The sequence below is a fragment of the Pteronotus mesoamericanus genome, unplaced genomic scaffold (genome assembly GCF_021234165.1).
Source record: "Pteronotus mesoamericanus isolate MK-2021 breed Mesoamerican mustached bat unplaced genomic scaffold, CSHL_Meso_final contig_90, whole genome shotgun sequence".
Lineage (NCBI taxonomy): Eukaryota > Metazoa > Chordata > Mammalia > Chiroptera > Mormoopidae > Pteronotus > Pteronotus mesoamericanus.
Genome location: NW_026555277.1, coordinates 24,400,996 through 24,425,615, shown reverse-complemented (window position 1 = coordinate 24,425,615; position 24,620 = coordinate 24,400,996). Strand labels below are relative to the sequence as shown.

The following is a 24,620-nucleotide window of genomic DNA, read 5'->3' as shown; positions in this document are numbered from 1 at the left end:
TTTCCCGGGAAGAAGAGAGGCACAGTGTGGGCAGCCTCACAGAGCCTTGGGCTAGAAGACCATGGCAGCTCAAGCCGGCTGTAGTGGACTTGATACCTTTCCTCTGCCTGAGGATTTTCACTCTACTGCTTCAGCTTTAAGGGGCTGAGCTCTCTCCTGCCTCTTGTTTTCCTCCATATATTTTTCTAGCACCTCTTTCTATTGGCAACTGACTATGGCTCTTTTAATTTCGTAAGCTCACTTTCTGAGAGTTAATCTGATTGGCTTGACTGACTACTGACTGCGGCCTGGAGTCAGGCCAGCTCACAGGTCACTGGGCATCTACTGACCGGCCACCCCGGGGCCATGTGTGAATGCTTGGTCCAAGTTGGCTGCTCCTTAAATAACTATTAATAAGCAGTAGCCCATTCCATTTGTTAGTTGCCTTACTGTTATTAAAAAAAAAAAACAAAACACAATGACCTATTGAGTAGAGGGTGCAGGGAAGGTGCCCTTTGACAGTGCCTTGGGAAGGTGAGCTCTTACAGTACATAGGAGGACCACCCCAGCTCGGGTTCAGTCTGGATTAGTTTCTAGAGCAAAGCCTATGCCCATGGACAGGACAACACAAGGCTTGTCAAATGAAGTTCTGGGTTTTCTACACAGTGATAGTTTAAAGTTCTTCTAAAAATGTGAATGTTTTGGTCTGCATAGCTAAGGCCTATTATATCAGCTATTGAAACATTGGAACTGAATAGAATGTTCTTTCCCACTAGTTTCTGATAGTTTGGCTTTCAGTCATCTATTCTGGGAAGAAATCTGAGGCCTAGATTGAAAGAGCATTTTGGGAGGTGTCAGCATGACACTCGCAAAATTGAATGGGATTTTTCCAGGCATATTTGTAAAGTTGATTGAAAAATAAGAGTGTGAGAGTGGTGATATTTGACATTCAGAAGAAATGTTATGACAAGTGTATGTCATAATTTAATGGTGCACATTTCATAAAGTGGACGAGAGTAAAGCTGTGGAAATGAATGGCTTTCAAAGGAAGCGGTACTTAACTGCTGTGAACCTGCTGTTGAGTTTCCTCATGTTCTCTTCTAACACTCACTGTCCTTGGAGATGCTGGAAATATGTGAACCTGATTGTACCCAGGATTTTCAAAAAGAATTATAAAAGATGCTCTGGACATTTGTGGACATTTAATATGCTCTTCATATCTGATAAATTGCTGGTGAATATTAATTTCATAGGGTTAATGATAGAATTATGGTTAGGTAACATGTCCTTATTTTTATGATATGCCTAGTGAGGTTTTTAAGATGAAGTATGCGTAGATCAGTAGATGGGAATAGATAAGTTGATTAAGCCAACATGACATAATATGAACTATTGGAAAACATAGATGCTTTTAGTTCAACTTTTATGCAGCATAATTTTAAAAATAAACATAAGCTGAAGGAAAATGTGTTGCTAGGAGTTTGTTGTTTGATTTGACTTTGAGATCTGAAACTTGCGTGAGTCTCACATTAGGGAAAACAGGTCTGGGCATTTCCTTGGAGCAACAAGGAGTCTGGTGTTCAGCCAAATGCCTTGCTGGATTTGGGGCACCCACAGTGAAGGCCTCCTCCTCAATGACCAAATCTCTAAACAGCCTTTGTGGAGGGGGCCAATTGGCCGCTCCCCAATTGAATTATTAATAAGAAGTAGCCCATTTCATTTGATGGTTGCCTTGCTGTTTTAATGAAACAGTGACCCACCCATTGATACAGGGTGCAGGGACATTGCCCCTTTGACAATGTCTTGTTAATAGCTATTTGGCAACCGCAACCGACACTAAACCTAGAACTCATGCCAGCGTAAATGGGTACCTGCAGGCCCACTGTTGGACTAGCCTTGCATTCACCATGGTGTTCTAAAGGGCGCAATTTCAGCCTCTTTAAAAGCATTATGATTTTGCAGAGAATAAAGAATAAATGCCCTTGTAAAAGGGCACATTTAGACCAGAGGCACATAGAAAGCAGTGTCTATTGTGCCCCTGACATTGTGCAACACACGACCAGATGTCACCAAAAACCACTTGCTTGCTGAAATTGTCAGCACTGAGGGGGTGGTTAAGCAGCTTGAAGGCTTGAAGGCATTCTGCAATCAGTTCCTTCAGATTGAGGACCACTGTTATTGTATCTACACTTTTATTCCGGTATTTTTGTGGATTTATATTTTGGATGGGTCAAGTAGCCAATAATTTAAACAATGTCATCAGTGAATTTCTTAGAGTAAACCTTACCAAGCAAATACCAGAATGCATTTTTAGAAATATTCTTATAATATTAGTAACTATCTCTGTAGCCTTTGTCTGTTCAGGGGTTTGGAGCATCCTACCTCTTTCAAGCTGTTGTAAGTGTTCTTTCTGAAATGGGAAGAGCATGAGTTGGCTTAGCAGAGGTTTCTGTAGAAACTCCTTCTGTGTTTGGCTTATGGCACTCACAATCATAGTATGAACTCAGATTTCAGGGTCATTTATTATCCAAGAAAAGTTAATTTGAGATACTGGAACTTTTAAACAGTATTTGTTTTTTTGTGCTTGATGACCAGCCATTCCTAAAGCTGCATTTGAAATGCAGTTAATTACCTTTGTCACCTTGCCAAAGGTTGATATTAATCTTCCGTTCTTTGTTATTAGAGCTGTTGACAGAGAGGCAGATGATCACAGTAAGGGGAAGAAAAGAGCAGAGAGCAGTGGGACCAACAGGCAGCAACTCCTTATTGTTATATCGAACAGTCCTTTTGTCAAAATGACTGCAAGAGAATTTTCAGGATGCCAGTATCGTCACACAAACCTGCAGTCATAGAGCTTTCTGCAGCTGAATCACATTTTAAAAGTTTAGCTCGGAGTTTTCTATTATTCAGCTCACTGGTGTTGAGGTATTTTGTTGACATTTTCCGTAAGTGGATTAGGCTCGCAGGCATTTGCCCAAAGCAGACAGATGGCTTCTTAGCCAGAGCACCCTTGTAGGAACCTGTCTTATGGTATCTTCAGAAATATAGTGGTTCTGTCACAAAAGATAATGTTTATCATTAATTTTTTTTGTGACATGATTTCAGTACATTTTTGTTTTCTCACCTTGATTAAATGAAAAAGCTGTTTAAATTTTTAAAAAAAATTTCAATAGTGAGAAACACTTTGGTATTTTACACTGATCAATGCTGTAACCTCTAAATTACAAGAAAATAAGCTTGTAGAGTAAGGAGGGGGACATGTTCTAGGGGTCCTCAAGGAAAGTTCCCACATCAATGCAATTGTTATTCTTTTTTTAAAAAAATATTTTATTTATTTATTATTTTTAGAGGGGAAGAGAGGGAGAGAAACATCAATATGTAGTCACCTCTTGTGCACCCCCTACTCAGGACCTGGCCTGCAACCCTGGCGTGTTCCTTGACTGGGAATCCAACTGGTGATCCTTTGGTTCTCAGGACGACACTCAGTCTACTGAGCCACACCAGCCAGGACCAATTGTTATTCTTTTTAATTAATCACTGTGGGGTCTTTTTATAGGACTGATGGGTGATCAATCTTGAATTTTGTTCTAACAGTTGATTCCCACCCCTTCACTAGCTTATCTTTTTTAGGGTTCAACATCATTTTGTTTCCTCACACTTGATAAGGTAGAGTACAGTAGAGATCCATAACATTATCATTATTGATAACAGAACATTTCACTTATGTAAACCTTTTCATTTTCTGTTTAGAGAAAAATAATAATAGCTAACAATCAGAGATTTTCATGTATCCCAGGCATTATTCTGAGGGAGTCGCCTGCATTGTCTTTATTAATCTCACAATAAGCCCAGAGATGGGTACAATTACTATAGACATTTTATCAACGAGTAAACTGAGGCACCTAATGACCTTCTCCAAGATGAAAAAGCTAAGAGGTAGGGAAGCCGGGCTTTGAAACCAGGTAGCCTGATGGTGGAGGTCACAGTATAAGTTCACCGATTGAACAGCAACATGATTATTATGTGAGAGACCGAATTGTTCTTATGTGAGAGAAATGCGGAATCCTGAGAATCAGAATGTTTCTTCCTCAATCCTGGGGCTCTGGCTCTGCCACTCAGCTGTGTGTGCTGCTGTCATCAGCAGCCACCCTGGATGGGAGGCTGTTAGGAGCTCATGGGCACTGCAAGGAGCTTTGGTGTCCCAGAGACCTGACCTGAGAACTAGCTGAGAAGCCCTCACCTTAGCAGCATCCTTGCAAATGTCCAGCTGGTGCCTGCAATGAAGGTGATTCTTATAAAATCTTCTTTTCTGGGTCTGATCTATTAGGGCTTGTGATGATGCCTTTGAGATGAAGACCATTCATCTTCTCCACACTTCTTCCACATATGAATCTTCTACCATTGCTTTCGTGTTTTGGTTTTTCAAAACTTTGGCTCAGATTAAAATTATTAAATTCAAACTCTGAAATTTGCCACATTGAAGGCAGAAATCACATCAAAGTGTTTTTGTGGGACATTCATGGGGTTCTATCAAATGATTTTTCTTTTTTTAAACCAAATGGGTCTTAAGCTGTTTTTTCTTTGTATTTTGAAGATCATATCATGTGATATATCTAAATACAGTGAAGAAAAAATGTCTATTGGCTTGGGAAACAGGCATTATTAGTTATTTCTTTCACACTTCTTTCCTGTGTGAACCTGGGCAATGTATTAGTTTTCTTGAGTCCATTTCTTCATCTATAAAGATAAAAAAAATGTACCAATAGTTGTCCTTCAAATGTCTAAAAAAATTTGAAATAATTGCTAAGATCTCTTAGCAGAAGAAAATTATGTTGTCATTAAATAATACTTATTGAGTATTTTCTACTCTCAGTGTTTTCTAGGTATAAAAGCTAAGAAAACAAAATAAATTTTAAGTAAGTAAAATATAAGAAAAAAATAGAATGTATTAGGCCATTTTTGGTGCTGTACCATAGAGGCAGTGTCCTTCTAGGACATTCTCCTATACTATTTATGTCTGTATCTGTTAAGACAGTAGGAGGATTGAGGACAAGCATCAAATGACCCTCATCTACTATTTTACTCATTATAATATGTCCAGAAAAAAATGAAGGTTCCTTTCTATCATTCAAATTGTTGTTCAGTTGTCACTGACACAGGGAAGCCTTGCCTGATCTTCTAGACTGCATGTTCTCACAGCATCATGTCCTTTCATTTAAGCATGTAGCACAACTTGTGTTTAGACATAACTTTACTTTTATGACTGTTTGACTTATGTCTGTATCCCTAGTTAAACTTAAATTCTATGTGGTCAGGAAGGACATCTGTGCTCAGCATCCCCGGTGTAGTCCGGCGGTTCTTAATGGGTGTACCCCTGCCCCCTAGGGGGTATTTTGGAAAATTGGGGATATGATTGGGAAGATTTTCCTGGCATTTGGTGGTGGTGGCCAGGAATCCTGGATGTCCTGCACTTTAGGACAGCGCAGCATAAGGGAGAATTGTCCTTGCCCTGCAAGACTTTCTTAAACCCTGCCAGACTAAACCCTCTAAATACAAATTGAAGAAATTTAGTACATTACATTAATTTTTTACTAGAAGTTACATGAAAAGCCAATGTATGAGTTACTGAGAGGGAAGCCTAAATGAATGAAGATATTATTTTCAAATTATTGAATAATTTATGCACTCTGGGAATTGTCTACTTTATTGTATACTTATTATACAGTAATACTGGAATGAACTGGGAAGTGAGATGTTGTTTTTAATTTGAAACATTATTTTTTATTATTGACAGTCTGCAGGAGGCATCCTCCTGCAAAGTAGAAGCTGATACTATCAATCACAAGAAAAATGCCCTTTGAGGTCTTTTTGAAGATTTAGCAACTTTGGTGGGATGTATGAACATCATATACTTCCTCATTTGTGGGATTATCAGACTTTTTCTCCACGGGGAGTGTCTGTACTTCTTTTGGCATGTCATCCTTACCTTAATTAAGATTATTCCTTCTTTTATTATATGCAAATAAGTTTGATCTATTGCCATTATTTATTTTTATATTACTGTCTGTCTGTATATTACATCTACGTTTTCATTTTTTTATATATTTTTTTGTGTGGGATGGCATCTGATCTTCTTATTTCTCTTTACATATAAATGAATCCATATTAAATAAGTACAGGCATCTGTCCACTTCATTATGGTTTCTTGAGTGCCTGCCCAGGCATTTACATATTACTGTGTGTGTGTGTGTGTATTTTTAAATTCTCACCCAAGGACATTTTTTTTTTCATTGCTTTTAGAGATAGAGGAAGGGAGACAGACAAACATTGATGCAAGAGAGAAGCATCGATAGGTTGCCTCCTGTATGTGCTCAGACTGGGGATTATACACACTCGGACCAGGGGCCAAGCCAGCAACCCGGGCATGTGCCCTGACCAGGAACCAGGCCTGCAATCTTTCAATTACAGGATGATGTTTCAACCACCTGAGCCACACTAGACAGGGTCATATATATTATTTCGTTTTAAATGATTGGTCTTTTATTTCTCCTTATGTCATAGCTAGGATACTATACTTACTTAATTTTTAATAATGTATATAACCGAGTTATATTTTTTATGACTTTCATTTTAGGATAATGAATGGAGCTTTACAAAGCATTTGATTTAAAGGGTCTTGGTTTTGATAAGGTTGAGAACCACAGGTCGAAAACATAGTCTGGTATGTGGTAAATGTTTAACAAATATTTGCTTGATGAATAGATAGATGAAAGCCCAAGTTCTCATTGATAGCTAAAAGAGATCACCATTGTTCCTAAATCAAAGAGAGGAGGTGGGTGTGTCTCAGTTCACATATATATAATGTAGGACAATGTATTTTTAGGGACAGCAAAAGGGAAGTGGGCATGTTAAATTTTGTACATTTTTTTAAAGATCTGTTCAACAACTACATCTCAGTGTGGTAGATGTTATTGATGAATGCAAACATCACCCACAGTTAATAGAACCTGTTGTTAGCACTTTTGCTATTGGATTACATGAATTTTATTATTATGATTATATATTATTTTTCAACTTTACTGAGATATAATTGACATATAACATTGTATAAATTTAAGGTATCTAATGAGTTGATTTGATTTATATATATGTTTATATTGTGGGATGATTACTGCAATACAGGTAGATAACACATTCATAACCTCATAAAATTACCTTTTTTGTGGTGAAACTTTTAAGGTTTACTCTCTTAGTAACTTTCAAGTATATAGTACACTATTGTTAACTATAGTCAATATGCTATACATTAGCTCTCCAGAGCTTATTCATTTTGTGACTAGAAGTCTGTATCCTTTTGACCACCTTCACCCATTTCTCCTAACCCCTGCCCTTAACAACCACTGATAGATGCTATGTTTATGAGTCCTGTTATTTTGGATTTCACATATAAGTGAGATCAATCAGTGTTTGTCTTTCCCTGCCTTATTTCAAGGTCTTCAAAATTCATCTATGTTGTTGAAAATTCTTCTTTCTCATCATATATATATATTTTTCTATGTATGTTAATATCAAAGATATATATAGAATAAAATGTTATATGTAAAAGATATGAGAGATATATCTCCTTTGCAAAAGAGATTTACAGAGTATGTGAAAGAGTTTATTCTTGTATTATTATTTATTTATTATTGCATTATTTATTTGTATTATTTGTCTTTTTCTTATTATTGTTTTATTTCATATTTTAACTTATGATTACTATTTTAGGTAATGATAGCTGATAATTCAACCTACTTTTGCCCACCCCTGTAGATACATATATTTCATATCTTTATTCATCAGTTTGACAAACAGATTGCTTTCATGGCTTGAGTATTATAAATAATGCTGCAATGAATATGGGGGTACAGATATCTTTGAGATTCTGATTTCATTTCTTTTGGCAATATACCTAGAAGTAGAATTGCTGGATCCTATAGTTTTATTTTTAATTTTTTGAAGACCATATGTACTGATTCACATAGTGGCTGTACCAACAGTGTGCAAGGGCTTCCTTTTTATACATCTTTGCCAGTGCTTTTTATTTATTTTTTCTAATAGCCATTCTAACAGGTGTAAGGTAGTTTGATATCTCACTGTGGTTTTGATTTGCATTCCCCTGATGGTTAGTGATGTTGAACACCCTTACTTGTACCTGCTGGCCATTTATGTTTTCTTTGAAAAAAAGTGTCTATTAAGGTCTTTTGCCCATTTTAAAAATCAAGTTATTATTATTTCTTGCTATTGAGTTGTTATATATTTTGAGCTGTTATACAAATATATAGAGAGCAACTTATATATTAAGGATACTAACCTCTTAAAAGATATATGGTTTGGAAATATTCTCTCTCATTCTGTAGATTGTCTTTTCATCTTGTTCATTGTTTCTTTTACTGAGAAGAAGCATTTTAGTTTGGTGTAGTACCACTTGTTTATTTTTGCTTTTGTTGCTCATGCTTCTATTGTCATTTCCAAAAAATCATTGTCAGTATCAATGTCAAGAAGGGTTTTCCCTTAATTGTTTTGCCAGGAGTGCTATGATTTCCAGTCTTACATTTAAGACTGTAATCCATTTTGAGATAATTTTTGTAAGTGGTATACTGTAGGGGTGTAATTTTATTTATTTATGTGTGAATATCCAGTTTTCTTAGCACCATTTATTGAAAAGGCTATCTTTTCCCCATTGAATATTCTTGACTCAAATATTAGTTGACCATATATGCATGGGTTTATTGGTAGGCTCTCAATTCTGTTCCATTTGCCCATGTGCCTGTTTTTATGCCAGTGCTGTACTGCTTTGATTACTGTAGTTTTATAATATAGTTTGAAATCAAATCAGAAAGTGTGATGCCTCCAACTTTTTTTTGTTTTTTTACAAGATTTCTTTGGCTATTGGGTTTTTTTAAATTATTTTTTTGTGATTTCATATAAACTTTAGCATTGTTTTTCTCTTTCTGTGAAAAATGTCACTGTAGTTTTGATGGGACTTCCATTGAATCTACAGATGCTTTGGGGTAGTATGTACATTTTAATAATATTAATTGTTCTGATCCATGAACATGAGATATAGTTCTTTTGTGTGTTTTCTTCAATTTCTTTCATCAGTGTCTCGTAGTTTTTAATGTACAAAACTTTCACTTCCTTGGTTAAATTTATCCCTAAGTATTGTATTATTTTTGATGATTTTTAATTAAAATTTTATCATTTCTATCCCTTATAGTTCATTGTTAGTGTATAGAAACACAACTGATTTTTGTATGTTGATTTTGTATCCCGCAACTTTACTGAATTCACTTATTAGTTCTAACAGTTTTTTGGTGGAGTCTTTAGGGTTTGTATATATAAGACCAAATCATCTACAATCAGAGATAATTTTAATTTTTCCTTTCTGATTTGGATTCCTTTTATTTTTTTTCTTATTTAGCTACTCTGGCTAGGACCTCCAATACCATGCTCAATAGGAATAGTGACAGTAGACACCCTTGTCTTGTTCTTGACTTTAGGTGACAAGTTTTCATCCTTTTACCACTGAGGACATTGCCTGTAGGCTTCTCATATAGTGTCTGTATTATGTTGAGGTACATTTTTTTCTATACCCAATTTGTTGAGCGTTTTTATTTTAAAAGGATGTTGAATTTTATCAGATGAGTTTTACGCATCCTTTGAGATGATAATATAATTGTTATCTTTATCAGTGTGATACAATTACACTTTTAATATTAGTGAATAGTATTTTAATAATGTTAAATTACTTCATTTATATATAGTATTCTATATATACAAGGACACAAAAATAGTCTCCTCTAGATTAAAAACAATTTTCTAAAACCATGGTTAATACAAAGGTTTTCTACTTATGATGCAGTTAATTTCCATTTTGAAGCAAGTAGGGTTCTTCATTCTTTCAATGTTCAAGTTAGTCAAGATTTTTTGACGAGAAAGCTACTATAACGGTGTAAGATGTTAGTTGAGAAAGAAATGTTGAAAGAGATCTAATTTGTCTGGGCTTTAAAACATGTTTTCACATTTAACTTTGAATATTATTTTAATTTTGTTGAATTTTAACAGAGTATAACTCCAATATTTTAGAGCTTTTGTATGGTCATGCTTATTGAACATATCGTTTTGCTTTATTTTGCAATGTTGCTTTCTATTTGATACTAAATTATTCTTAAATTTTTTTTAGAATATTTTCTATGCTTTATAAATCTTCTTCCTTCAGAACTAGATTCTCAGGTACTAAGAAGACATTTATTTTTTGTTTCCATATTTTTTGTTTCCCTTTCTGTTCCTATAAAAATAAAATAATTTAATGTCATTACATGATAAAGGTTTGAAAAGCAATGTTTAATTTGTTTTGAGTTCAGAATTTTAGAAGAATAACATACAAAGCTCCATTAAACCAATACTTTTAGATTAGAGGTACTTTCCAATTTTTCATCCATATTTCTTGAGTCTTAAAAGTCAGCCTAAACATTTTTTTCTCTTTAAAGTTTTTATTGTTATTATATTACAGTTGTTCCAATTTTTCCCCTTTTGTCCTCTGCCTAGCCCAGCCCCTGAAAATTCAACTTTTTAAGTAGTGAGTATTGGTTGCTAAGGTGTTGAAAAATAAGAAATCTGAATGTTGATTACTGAATGCAATGGAAACTCTATTTATGTGCCGTTAAGGAATTTAGTACATAGTCAATCTCCTAATGGCTGCACCTCTATGCTCTGTAACTTCTTAACATCTCCTTTACATTCCGTGCATGGCTCAGTTTTCATTCTGGAGGGCAAGGATTCCAGGCCATCTTTGCATAGTTTTACCCAATATTTCAGAAATGTAGCATCAAGAGAAATGCATCTGTCATGACATCAACACATTTTTGACCTGCTATTTAATTTTTAAATATAGGACATTGTAAAAGTTGTTTTTATCACTTGAGAGTAAAATATTTAACCTCTTTATGTAATACAGAGATTCCCCCAAAGCATGGTTTCCGAGGTAGTAAGATGGTAATAATGCGCAGCCCACCAGAGTATGTCTTGTCCACCAAAAAAGAGCTGGAAAAATAAAGAGCTGCTAATTCCACTATGCTGCCTGTGGCCTGCTTGCACTGCGGCGTTATCCATGGGCGACTCTAGCTGCGGGCGTGGACTCTCATAGGGAAAGAACATGCGGGGGGAATCAGTCTCATGGACTGTATGCTGAAAAATACCCATATTAGCCTGCCTGGGGACAGAGCTGCGTTTGTTTATGTTTGGTTGTGTATATGCGAGGGTCTCTCCATGTCCAGAGTCTCATTTGGCTGCTTTAAATATTTGTGGTGTGCCCTGACACAACCCACATGTTTTCCTTCACCCGTGATAAGAACGTTCGTTATGATGCTCTGCTCTTCCGCGCCCTAACTTCACAAGAATCGGCGCAGTTCTTGGGAAAAGGGGTGTGAAGGAGCCCCGGAGGCCTTTGTAAGTGACTGTACCGGATATAGCCCAAACTACTTTCAAACAGTGGGGGGAACTGCATTTCTTCGTAAGAATAGGAATAACAAAAATCCTAAATGTTTTTGATAGATAATAAAATATATTACTAATAGATAACTTACAAATATATAACTAATAGTAACTTACACTTAGGACTCCAGCCCCTTTTATGGTTATGATATAATGAGATAATGTGTGCTAATTGGTTTGCACCCAGTATATTAAGTGTTCAATAAATGTTAGTTTATTTTCAGTCACACATTTATTAGGAGTAATAAAAATTGTGGTGATATTGTGCAGCAGCTCCATTTACAATCTAAATTGCATCATATATTTCTTGATTTATAGATAATGTATTTTAATTGTAATTTAATGCAGCTGGAAGGATTTGGTTTTGAATGTCTTCTGCCTCTTTTTGAAAACATAATTAACCATTGCTAATTTTTAATTTAAAATCTCCATAGTGATCTCTCTATGTTTTCCTATAGTTCCAAGTGTTGCTTTTTAAATGCGTTGGGATTTCCATGGACTCTTGTGTTCCAAAACCAAAGAACTACGGAGGCTGATTTGATGACCTTCGCTCTAGAGACTTGATAGTCCTGCTCTCCCCCCAGCGCCAGTCTGTCTGAGATGCCTTCTGTTACTCTGACTCTCTTTTGGGTTAAAGGAGTTTTTTTCATTTTCCCCCTGAAGCATCCCTAGTACCAGAGAGAGAAAAACTATGCATTCCCATGAGGTTGCTGGTGCACTGAAGCATTGGCTTGACATTTCTTCCAGGTTGAGTTTTCAGTGATCAAATTGTACATTCATTTTACTTTCCAGGCCATGACAATCCCAGACTTTAGTACCCAAGAGGTGTTTTAATTTATATCACACCAAGTAAAATTAATTTTCCTGGGTTTCTCTTCTCCCTCGCCCTCTCCCAGTTCTCTGTTTGAGAATTTTTGAGCATAGGCTTTAGAAGCGCCCTGTTACAGTACTCCTTAGATACATACTACCCACCAAGACTTATAAATGGCTTAGCTGATCTGAATGCCTAATGCAGCCTGTGGAAAATGATACACAGGAGCATGACGCTTTCAGGGAGGAGATACGGTGTAAGCTGGCTCCTGGGGGAGCTTGAGAAGAAGTGTGACAGAGCAGAGAGGGATGCTGGTGGGTCAGGGGAGGTCACTGCACAAAAAAATGGGAAAAGTCGGCCTCAGAAAAAAATGCCACAATGCTTCCTGTTAACAATAAACTTCACCTTCTCCACAGTTTTTCCTAGGATGAGTCTTTTCTGGTCCTGGTACCTTCATCAGGAGGAATAAGTTGATTCCTTGAACCATAAAATAGAAAGATGACTTCTATTTCTCCTATTTAAAAAAAATAGAAAACAAAATTTTTACCTGTTTCAGTGTAAATGCTCATAACTTAGCCTTTCATTTTGTTCTTCTTCTCTTAGCCAACAGCTTGATTCCTTCTGTTTCCGCCCGCACGGCTCAGCCAGGGCGAGCCGTCTCCTGGTTATCAGGAGGCGATGTGGTTGTGCTCTGCACTGGCACAAACTGTTTCCTCCGTTGGCCATTGTTTTCTGGAGAGACTGACTTCTATTTAGCAGAACTGGCACCATCTGGCATTTAGGCCTAGAAGCCACCTCTCAGGCTGATGAAATGGCATCCTTACTGACTAATTAGATATGTTTTATAACCTGCTGCAGGAGAAGGATGTGAGAGTGCTCTGCAATAACTAGTAACATCATGCTTGATATATTCGCGTGTTTCACTGTTTTCTTGTGATGAAGAGAGATACCAATTTTGCTTTTGTTAATGCTTTTAAAATTCTTGAGAAAAATTTCAAAGCTGAACGAAAAAAGAGCTCTTAAAAATAATACTCTCAAAACGCGTGTGTGTATAATCTCTTTATTAATACAGTTTGGATGTTTAAAGGAATCTTTCTATTTGTGCAAACGGTAGCAATATATACCTCTCTAAATAGACTGTTATAGATGCAATTAACACAAATTAGTAAAATTTACATTAAAATATGCACAGTACCAAGATATTTATTATAATAGAAGGCTATGTTAATTACTTCTCACATCACCTAAGAGCATAGTTTACTTGTGATTATTTAAATCACTAATAGCTTGTCAACATACTTTCTTTAAGCTTGAGAACTGTGAGGAAGGCAGAAGGATATTTTCATTTTTACAAAAAAGAAAATAGCCCAGGGAGAAACTGCTGGAGCTAAAAGCAAAACTGAGACATTCTGACTTCTGTTCTTGCCAGTGCCTTCCTGGTGTACTCTATCTTCTTGACTCGCTAGATCCCATCTCTAAGTTCAGTCATATTGTGACACAGGGGTAATGATTTTTTTATCTGTATTGTTTCCATGGGTAACAATGAATAGGAAGCTGCAAAGTGTTTTGTAGAGAGTGCACGGTTTGCCCAGAAGAGATGCTACATCATGTCGTGGTTAACTCTACAGACTCGGGAGCCAACTGCTGGACTCTCCTTAAACCGCAGCTCTACTTACCAGCTGTAGGGCTCTGGGGAAGGTCACCCCTCTGGGCCTCAGGGCTCTTTTTTCATTCATCAACTGAGGATAAGAAAAGTGCCAGTCTCATGGGAGACTGTGACACATGAGTGAATGAACATGTATGTGAAGCACAAAGGCGGAGGAGTGCCTGCTCTGAGTGACTGTAGATGCAGTTACTATTACGATAAGAATTGCACTTTTCAAAGTGAGTGTGACTTTGTTTTTCAGTGACCAGAGGGGACTCGCTCTATACACACTGTTAAGAACTGACTCCCCAAATTCTGCTGGTTGAGTGACAATTTTTCCCTTCGATAATCTATATCTGACAGAGTGTTTGTTCTCCAGAATTTCTCCTCAGTCTAAATTATAAACATGGTACGTGGAAGAGGGCACTGACCTGAGGCAGGAGGCCTGGACCTCAGTCCCTGCCTCGGTCAGCCACACAAGCGCATCAAGCTTGGCTCTTTTTCTCCTTGTGAGAAGGCTGGACTATGCACACCTTCCAGATCTGCTTCTAAAATCCCTTCCATGAATGAGGTGATTGGGTTGTTTACTTTAACAAAAATATTAGGCAAATCCCTACTTATTCATTCCTTTTAGTCAAAGGCTGTTAATCAAAGGATTTAACTATTATTATATAAGATAGAATTGACAAGTACCTATATAGATTTTGAGGAATGATATATTTTGAGGCATTTTAAAAAATATAAGCTTCCTTATATATCCTAAGGAAAAAGCACTCATCAAATTAAAGCAATAAGTGTATCATGGAGTACCTTGCATAAAATAGGAGCCACGTTTTCTCCGGGTGTCTGCTTTGTAGAGGAAGCCCCCAGCAATCTGTGTAACCCCCACAGCCGCCCACACTGTCCTTCACAGTGTCTGGGTCATACGCTCAGGCATTGTCCTGCGACTGGAGAGGACAGAGGGAGAAGGAGTCACTTTTCTCTTTTGTCTGTGCACTTTTGGAAACATGTTCCAGTTTTCCCACCCTTAGCTCTTCAGGCCCCTGGGCCAGCACCAAAGTGTGTGCATTTGGTCATTATGACAATAAACTAAAATAAGAAATAAAAATAATGGGAAAAGATATATCTTGGGCACTGATGTAACTGGTAGCTGATGATTTCCTCAGGATGATGGACAAAGACAGAGAGATATAGGTAACTAATAATTTATCAAAAGGCAGCTTGCAAGGATAACCCAGAAAACTGAAAATCAGCCAAGCTGAGGGTGCATAATTTACGTTACAGAAGATGTTTTGCTTGGCCAGCTCTTGTACACTGAGGGGCCGACTTCATTTTCAGTTCCTGAAGGCAGAGTTTCTTTCCCGTTTCCTGCCGAGGCCAGGCGGGAACGCGGGGCCTGGGTGGGCGTGCGCGGCAGCAGCCTGCGGAGTCTCCTGCCGGGGCGGTGGAAGGGCCCCTGTCCTTGGCACGCTCCCGGGATGGGCCCCTGGGGTTGTTCCTGAGCGCGGGAATCTCAAGGGGCTGCCGGCAGCCACGGAGCGGATAGGGAAGACTCAGGCTGACACACTGGGCTTAAAGAGCAAAGACCCTCAATAGCTGGGAAAGGACCGTGGGCTAGATCCTGGAAAACGTGAGTTCTCCGGTCTGTGTGTGTTTCCGCACTGAGCAATAGTCACTCAGGATATGCCTGGCCCATAACGTTCTTCTTTGGTGTATATTTCTGCCTGTTTGTAGGGCCAAGGAGATCTGTTGAAGAATGCAAAGAATGAAGCTATAGAAAACATGAAGCAGATCCAGCTGGCGTGCTTGTCTTGCGGACTTAGCAAAGCCCCCAGCAGCGGTGCCGAGGCCAAGGGCAAGCGCGGCCTGGAAGCCATAGAGGAGAAGGAGGGCGGCGAGGAGAACGGGAAGCTGTGACCGCGCAGGATCGGCGCCTTCACCCGTCCTTTCTGTCAAAGGCTCTGTTGTTTCCTTTCTGGTTTTTGTTCTTTAAGCTTTTTAGATGTTCACAAAAAGATGCCATCTGTCAGATGTTGGACATAAACAGATATTTTCACAAAATCAGTATTTTAATGCAGTTAATTTATCTAAGTTAAAATGTTTAGTAACCGTGTTTTAAATTCTGAGATGTGTGTACATACCCATGTATGGATGTGGGTGTAAATGTGCGTGTGTATGTGTGTGTGTGTGGGGGGGGGGGAGAGAGAGAGAGAGATTCTGTTAAAATCTATTCTATGTTGCATTACTCATTTAGTAAATTATTAATGTATCATTTTAGGAAAAATTTGTTAATCTAAAATTCTAAAGAGCATTCACTAGAACTTGTTGCTGTGTTTAGCTTTACTTCTCTACCTTTGTCATTTAATTCAGAGATGTTAATATAGTGTATTATCGAAGAAAGCCAAATTTACCAATGTATAGATATTTTGATAGAATAAATATAGATTAGAAAAATTTCTAATAATCACATTAGAAATAAACATGAATGACAGACAAATGACCAGAATTTCTGGAAGGATCAGAAAAGTCATTTCTTCAGTTAGTGAACTCTTTAAACTATTTATTAAATAAAATCAATTTCTAGAAAGTTTTATGCAGTTGTTTACTAAGCAGCTATGATTTCAGTGGAAAAGTTGATCTTTAGTGAATTTATACCCACCTATGTGGTACTCTAAAACACAGTAAGAGCTCTTTTGTAATTAGGATTTTGATGTGACAATATTATTTAGTTACATTTTAAGGTTGGGATTTGTAGGAAGATCTCATTCTTCCAAACTGGGAGTCTAGCATTCATTTTCTATAGTGGACATGAGCAACTAAGGGGTCTTGGCTTGATAGCATTTAATTTAGAGTAATAAATTTAAACTTAATGACATTGTTCAAACAATACCATATCATCATGTTGACCTGTTATAAATTCTGTGGGTCAGATAACATCTTCCTGATGATGTAAGAACTAATTGATTACAAAATGTCTATGATGTGATTTTAACACATGGAGAAAAACAAAAAAAGAAGCAAAAGGCTAATTAGGGTACATTTGTAATTGCATCTAGATCAGTTTTGCCCTAATATTTTCATAAAGTACTTGAGTGTAATATGTTTGTTACCTCCAAGAGAACTAAATGTTCTATGGTTATGAAAATATATTTATTTAAAACATTGCTTTTATTTTGAAAAGCTTCTTAATTAATTTGATTAACAAATACACTAATTTGGGGGAACCTAGGGAAGATAATTGTTGAAATTTTGCAAATATAAACATCTTCTATAGCTACTGTGTTAAGTTATTTCTGACTTCTTAACACTATTATGTTCATGCTGCACATTACTGAAAGAGTAAAGATGTGAAACAACACTTTTATTGTTCCCTTTTATTGTGAATTAATTGAAAAAAGGAATGATAATGAAAATTGGTTATTTTATAAGAAATATCTTAAAGGATATGATATGTCCATGGACCAGATACAGTGAAATTTCTCCTTGGATTCAACCGGGCACCTGGGGATGTACATGAGCTCATTTTGGTAGGTTTCCAAATGGTACTACAATAGCCTGAAAAAATTTCTTTCCCTTCCATCATACTTATCTGCATGGTAGAAGGAATAGTGGAATGCATGTATCTAAGTTCCTCATGATGAAAAAGCAGTGATATGGACAGAAACAAAGCCCACTGTACATCACCGTACGGTTGGTTTCACCTGTGGACCTCCTCACCTCCCTGAATTCAACGTGGAGAAATCCATGGCTTTGCTGGTGATACAGCAAAAAGAAGATAAAGGGTAGTAGCTCTCAGAAAATAGTCACTTCTTTACCTGAGGGTCAAATCTAATTTTAATTTATTCCATTTGTCCTGGAGCTCCACTCATACTTAGGACCGTCCCAAATATTTTTGAGAACATGAGATGGATTCCACCTCATCTAACGCTACTTCTGGCAGTGGGTTATCAGCCAGTCTCTGCTTGCTGCACTGGCGTGGTTTCTAGATAAGGAGTGAGGCCTGGGGCAGAGAGCAGCTTTAGAGGCTGGTGTGGAGTGAAGTACAATGGGGATGATCCCCATTATGGTCTTACCTCTGGATGGAATAGGAAGAGCAAACAAAATATTTTTCATTATTATGCTCTATGAGTTTCTATGTCCTTCCCAGACTTGAATTGCAGTAGAAAAAGCTCCCTTCTACACTTAGTTTTTGGTGATGCTAAGAAGGTAGAGTGGTAGATATTAATTCTATTCTTGTTTACTAATTTTTACATTACAAAGGGGATTTGAAGCAGAGATGGAAGGCATTATCACTGGCATTTTATAGATGAGAAAGCCCAAGGCCACTGACATAGTAAATGGAAAAGCTGACTTTGAATTCTGGTCTCTCTGGGTGTATGTGCAAGAATATTTATTTAGTAATATTGATTTTTAATTTAGTTCTCAAAATTTTAAATTAAACTATTAACTCTTTCCTTTATAATCATAGATAAAAAGAACTTTATCATGTTTTCTGATAAACAAATATTTATGATTAATATAAAAATGCAAAAACAGAAAAATGTGTAAGAAATAAAAATCACTCACTATTAACATTTAAATTTATATCCCTTCAAACTTTAAAATTTATACATACATGTAAATTATGCTTTCATTTTTAACAAAAGTGAGATCATTTTACATAAACTTTTGTAGTAGCCTTTTTACAATATAAATAACACATCATGTGTATCTATTCTACACACACATACATGTACTAGAGTTTTCACAAAAGATGTATTTTTTTTTGACCACTGAATCATTTTTTAAAATTCTTAAACAATGGATGCTTTTAGAAATCAAGAATTTTCACATAAAAATTCAATTTTCTACTTTTTAAATATATAGATTAGAAAAAAATTAGATTAGACTGTCTCTGAGTATTCTGACAATACCCTGCCACACAAATACACTTATTACTTGGCAGCAATTAATTGGAGCTGCCCTCCCAAAAGGGGCATGTGCTGTCTAGTTTGCCAAAGAGCCCCTTTACTCCTTTATGTTACATCCTGCCTCTGTGGATGTCTTACGTGGCGATCCTGGTTCCAAATAATTTTTTATAATAATGACATGGCATCTTATCATGTGCATTATTATTACATATTTAACTAGCTTCCCTATTGTTAGACTTTTCTCTCCTAATTCTTGTTATGTGAGCATTGCAGTGACAGAAATCCATTTTTGCAAAGTTGTTCAACTTTTTCTTTAGTATACATTTCTAGAAGTGGAATTATTGAGTCAAAGGATATATATATTTACATATACATTTACTTACATATTTACATATATATTTAGTATATTTAGTATAAAAATATGTATGTATTTAGGGATTTTGAGATACATTGCCAAATAGTCTCCAGAGAATAAATGTGTCCATTTAAATTCTCACCAGGAGTTTATGAGAGTACTCAAATCTTGGCTAATACTAAATTTAATTTTTCTCATTTCCCATGATCTTTACTCTCTAGTGAGATTGGGCACATATTATGTTTATTGACTATAAATAATCTCATATAGATTATCTATTTTTGTTTTCTGATCACTTTTTGGGGGGTGGTAAATTTTTATCTTTCTATTCTTTATTTTTGAGAGGCATTTAATAAGAATTTTAACCCCATGTCTGTCACATGTGGTGCTAAAGGTCCATTTTCAATCCTCTCCCCCCCACAATATGGATAATTAGCTGACCCAGCCCATCTATTATAAGTACTGTCCTTCATCCACAACTCGGCAGTGCTGTCCTTGTAAAAGATGAAACACCTGAGAGTGTGTGTGTGTGTGTGTGTGTGTGTGCGCGCGCGCTTATTTCTGGAATCTCTGCTTCTACTGGTCTGTATCTGTCCTGGTAACATCAGCACACTGTCTTAATTACTATCACTTTATAATATTTTGATATTAGAGAGTGTAGGTCTCTCCACTTCTTCAATATTTTCTTGGTTATTTTTGGTTCTTTGCATTTCTGTATAAACTTTAGTGTCCAATCCATCCATTTATTTAGGTCTTATTTAATCTCTCTTAACACAGTTTTATAGATGTCTGTGTAAAGGCCTTGTACCTCTTTCATTAGGTTTATGCTTAGGTAGTTGATGTTTTTCATGCTGTTAGAAATAGTAACATTTTCAAATTTCAAATTTCAAATTGATTCTTTATAGTATACAGAAAATATAATAGATGTAGTTTTGCAACATTGTTATGTTTTGTAACAGGCTTTATGATCCCCATTCCTCTGTTGGGGAAGCGAGGGTGTGCTTCTCTGTTGAGGAAGACCCCAGAAGTTATAGGTACTGGCTCTCAATTTGGTAACTTTTTATTCTTCCGTAGTTATTTTTAGCAGTATCTTGTGAACAGGAGAAGAGAAACCAGAAGAGTAAGTCATCCAAATATGTTGAACTCATAGCTGAAATAAGCTTAAACCCAAGGAAGTTCCAAGGACACCACAGCGGGAATTTATTCCTTCATGTTTTCATCATGGTGAACATGCTGCTGACATCCTGGTTGCATTAGGCATAAATGGACTTCTAAGCTCTAAACTTTTTCTAAATTCTCTAAAATTTCCCAGGTCTTCTTTGAAATATACCTTCAAATATATTGGGGTATATATATAAATATATGAGTGTATATTTTACATATAGAATATTTTTGTTTATTTGGAGATTGATAGATTTGTTTTCTGCCTTTGTACATTTCCAGATATGCTGTATACATATTGTTCTCTCTTCTGCACAATCTTTATACAATATAATGCATAAATGTTTAGATTTTGGGATTGCTAAAACAAACGTCCTAACAGCTCCTGGCACATTGCTTAATAGTCCTTTTTATCTGCCTTTTTATGTAATTATAGATTTTAGCATTTCTCAACAACAAATTCTCAATCACTTGACGGGTAAAACAAACCATTGACATAGGAAAAGATAATGGCTTTTATAAGAATATTTTATAGCACTTCTTATCTCTCAAGAAAGCGATGAAGCACAGCTGAATGGGAAATGCCAATCAAACAAAATCTCATGGGCATTGTAACTGCAATGACTGGAGGCTTTGCTCAGTAGCTAATATTAATGTCATGTATTCTTAAAGTTCTCCTTATCTGTTTTATTTGGAAGATGTGCTGTCGCTGCTACTTGTCAGCACATGTAGTAGAAGTAATTTGACCTTGTCAGCTGGAGAGTCTGGGTTTCAGGGTTCCCGCAGTGTCCTTCCTCAGTATCTCCATGCCTGGGACACCACGTATTCTGGGTTTTGTTTTCCCTCATAAAATTCAATGCTGCCAGGTGTGTGGGGCCAGGAGAGTGTGGAACCCAAGCACTTTGATGAGGAGGCCCAGAAGATTGTTGGATTTACAGTCCTTGTCATAGTCGGATCAGGTTTCAGTCATGGCACCCATGAAGGCCCTTCTCCCTTTCCGCAGAGCAACCGGGGGCAGGTGGAAAAAGATCTGGGTATAGAATTACAGCCTCACTTTCTGAATTTCTCCTCTCCTTTCAGGGCAGCGTTACTGCTGCTTCTCCTCCACACTCTGGAAGTTTCCCTGTTTCCATGATCTGTCCATTGATTCCCGTCTGTGTTCCAATTTTCAATGAGCTTTTCAAGCAGCTTTCTGGAAAAAATTTTTTAAAATCTCACCCAGGCCACCACATGAAAATAAATCAGCTAATACTCTGAGTTTGCTCCTTGACCAGAACAAATCCACTTTTCCCTTGTAGCTTCTTCATTTGACTTTGACTCCTGTGAGCCAGTCCCACCTCTAAGCAGTAACTCTTCTCTTTGCTCCAAGAAGCATGTTTCCGAGCCTGCTCTCTGGTCCAGATGTTCCACAACAGACCAACCTCCACTGTAGAAACGAAGGGCTTTTGCCCTAAAACTGTGTATTTTAGCAGTCATTAAATTAAGAGGTTTTTTCTATTCTTGTTGAAATATCACAATGAATTTCTTACTTTTAATTAATTTATCTGTGCTATCAGTTCAATTTAGTTGTGAGGAGGAATTTAACATGAAAATTTAAGGAATTATAATTTTGATTTTAAAAATCTAATTGTAAGAGAATATGCTTTAGAAATTGGTTTCTGTATTTGTTTATTTGTTAATAGTGTCAGATTATACACTGATCTTTTTTTTTTGTAGAGAGTGTTTGGACATCTCTGAGATTTACTCCACTGCTGGAATTATACCCAAAGAATCCTGAAACATCAACTCAAAAGAACCCATGCATCTGTATGTTCATAGCAGCACAATTTACAATAGCCAAGCGCTGGAAACAGCCTAAGTGCCATCAGTAAATGAGTGGATCAAAAAACTATGGCACATTTCCACAATGGAATACTATGCAGCAGAAAGACAGAAGGAACTCCTACCTTTTGTGACAGCATGGATGGATCTGGAGAGCGTTATGCTAAGTGAAATAAGCCAGGCAGCAAAAGACAAATACCATATGATCTCACCTATAAGAGGAACCTAATGAACGAAACAAACAAATGAGCAAAATAGAGCCAGAGGCATGGAAACAAGGAATAGACTGACAGCAACCAGAGGGGAGGGGCGAGGGGGATAAGGGGGAAAGAAAGGGAAAGGTCTAGTCAAGGAACCTGTATAAATGACCCATGGACATGGGCAACAGGGTGGGGACTGACTGTGGGAGCGGGGCTGGAGCAGGGGAGGGCAACGGGGAAACTGGGACAACTGTAATAGAGCAACAAAGTAAAAAAAAGAAATTCTAAGTAAGAGAATATGGTTCATGAATTTTTTCTTTTTGAAATAGTTTCCAAATAATCATGAAAAGTATTAGACAGATAGAATAAAGGTTTATGAATTATGAGCTAAATTTTCAGTCAGTGATGAATAGATTGTTTCTTTCGTCAAGTATGAGCAAGGAGTTATAAAATAACTGTTTCAATGTACAAAATAATACTTTATTTCCTTTTATAATCATGAACATGTCAGCGGTATTCACCACCATTATAACTAGGAGAGATTTAAAATCAAATATCATGTAAAAAAGGCTTGATTTCACAACCCCCACACCCTCATCACCTATTCTTCTCCTAGTCTTTTCCCTCCATCATCACCTCCCCAGGAGTTTAGGGCAAAATTCCAGAGACCCAGCTTCATTCCACTCTTTCTCTCGCACTCCTGTGTCTAGTCTGCAACCACCTCCTGTTAGCATCTTCAGCCAAACAGATCTGGAATATTCCTGCTTCCTTCCCCAGCTCATCACCTACCACCCACCATTGTTTCACCAAGATTATTGAAATAGCTTCCCATTAGACCCTGTAGTCAATTCTTGTCCACAATAGTTAGAACGAATAAAAAAAGTATGTGTATATCTATGCGTATATGTATATATACATATGCTTGTATATCTATGTGTGTGTGTATATATATAAATTTGTGTGTGTGTTTATATATATATAAATATATATATATTTTTATATAAAAATTGTGTCAGGCTTCTATTTAAAATCCTTAAGCAGTTCCTGATTGCACTTAAAACCCAAATTCCCGGATGATCCTCATGACCTGTGAGCTCTGGCCCCCGACTGCTTACTGATTTGGCTCCTGAGTAGGCTAGGGCCCGAGCCTGTTTTGGATGCTATGTTTGCATCCCTCAGAATTCATATGTTGAAAGCCCTCACCTGTATTGGGATGATATTTGGAGGTGGGTCTTCAGAAGGTAATTAAGTTTAGATGAAATCATGATGGATCCTCATGAGGACATGGGTGTCCTTATCAGAAGGAAAATAGACTAGATTGCTCTCTTTTCCACCATGTGAGGATTTAACAACAAGATGTCTGCAATCCAGAAAGAGAGCTTTTACCGGAACCAAACTAGTCAGCGACTTGGTCTTGGAGTTCCAATCCCCCAGTATTGTGAGAAATGAATGTCCATATACAAACCAGCCAGTCTGCAGTATTTTTTCTAGAGGCCCGAGCTGACTAAGAACCTGCCCGTATTCTCTGCCAGTCCCTCTACCATTACATTCCAGCCTCAAACCCATCACACGCATTCTTACCTCTGCATTCAATCTTTTCTCTTCCAGTGACTGTTTTTTGTGTGTGTCTGCATCATTTTGGTCTCAAATGTCACCTGTTCAGAAAGACCTCTGACCACACAATTGGAAGTAGTGTCTCCAAATGTTCTCTGGGCCATCACTTTTATTTCTTTGGAGCACTGTGTTTATTTGTTGATTTCTCTGTTTATTATCAGCCTTTTCCAAATAAAACATAAGCACAATGAGAGCAGGGGCCTGATCTGTTTTATTCTCCTCTATTCCCTTCCCTTCTAGCACAGTGCCTGGCACCTAGGAAGCATCCTATAGATATTTGTTTCGTGGATGTTATAAAACAACTAGCACATCATAAGTTAATTAGTAAGAGTTTCATAGGCAAGATAATACACACTTTGCTTCAGAAAATTCTTTGACTGTGACTGAAGGATTTATGCTTGAATTCTTTTATTGCCTTGGCATATTTTTCCAGGTCTAATAATTCTACATTTTAAAACGGAAAGATTTCCCAAACATATCTGCTGTTACTGTGTATCCTGAAAAGAACACTTATTTCTTGTGATCTGAGTTCAATAGGAGGCTGCCCCTTAAATACAGTATGGTTAGCTGGTGTTTTTCATATTTATAA

At 37.0% G+C, this 24,620-nt stretch overlaps 1 protein-coding gene across 2 annotated transcripts in view; it reads left to right on the top strand.

Moving 5' to 3' along the window:
* The window catches only part of PLCL1 (phospholipase C like 1 (inactive)), a 307,752-nt gene extending 285,276 nt beyond the window's left edge, over nucleotides 1-22,476 (top strand). The window contains exon 6 of one of the 2 annotated variants that reach the window (XM_054585880.1): nucleotides 22,113-22,476. In XM_054585880.1, the coding sequence (XP_054441855.1) occupies nucleotides 22,113-22,133 (21 nt within the window). In that variant the 3' untranslated portion in view covers nucleotides 22,134-22,476. Of the gene's footprint in view, nucleotides 1-15,704; nucleotides 16,002-22,112 lie in introns of those variants that run through there. The other variant, XM_054585881.1, reaches the window with a different exon arrangement.
* The last annotated feature ends 2,144 nt before the right edge of the window (nucleotides 22,477-24,620 follow it).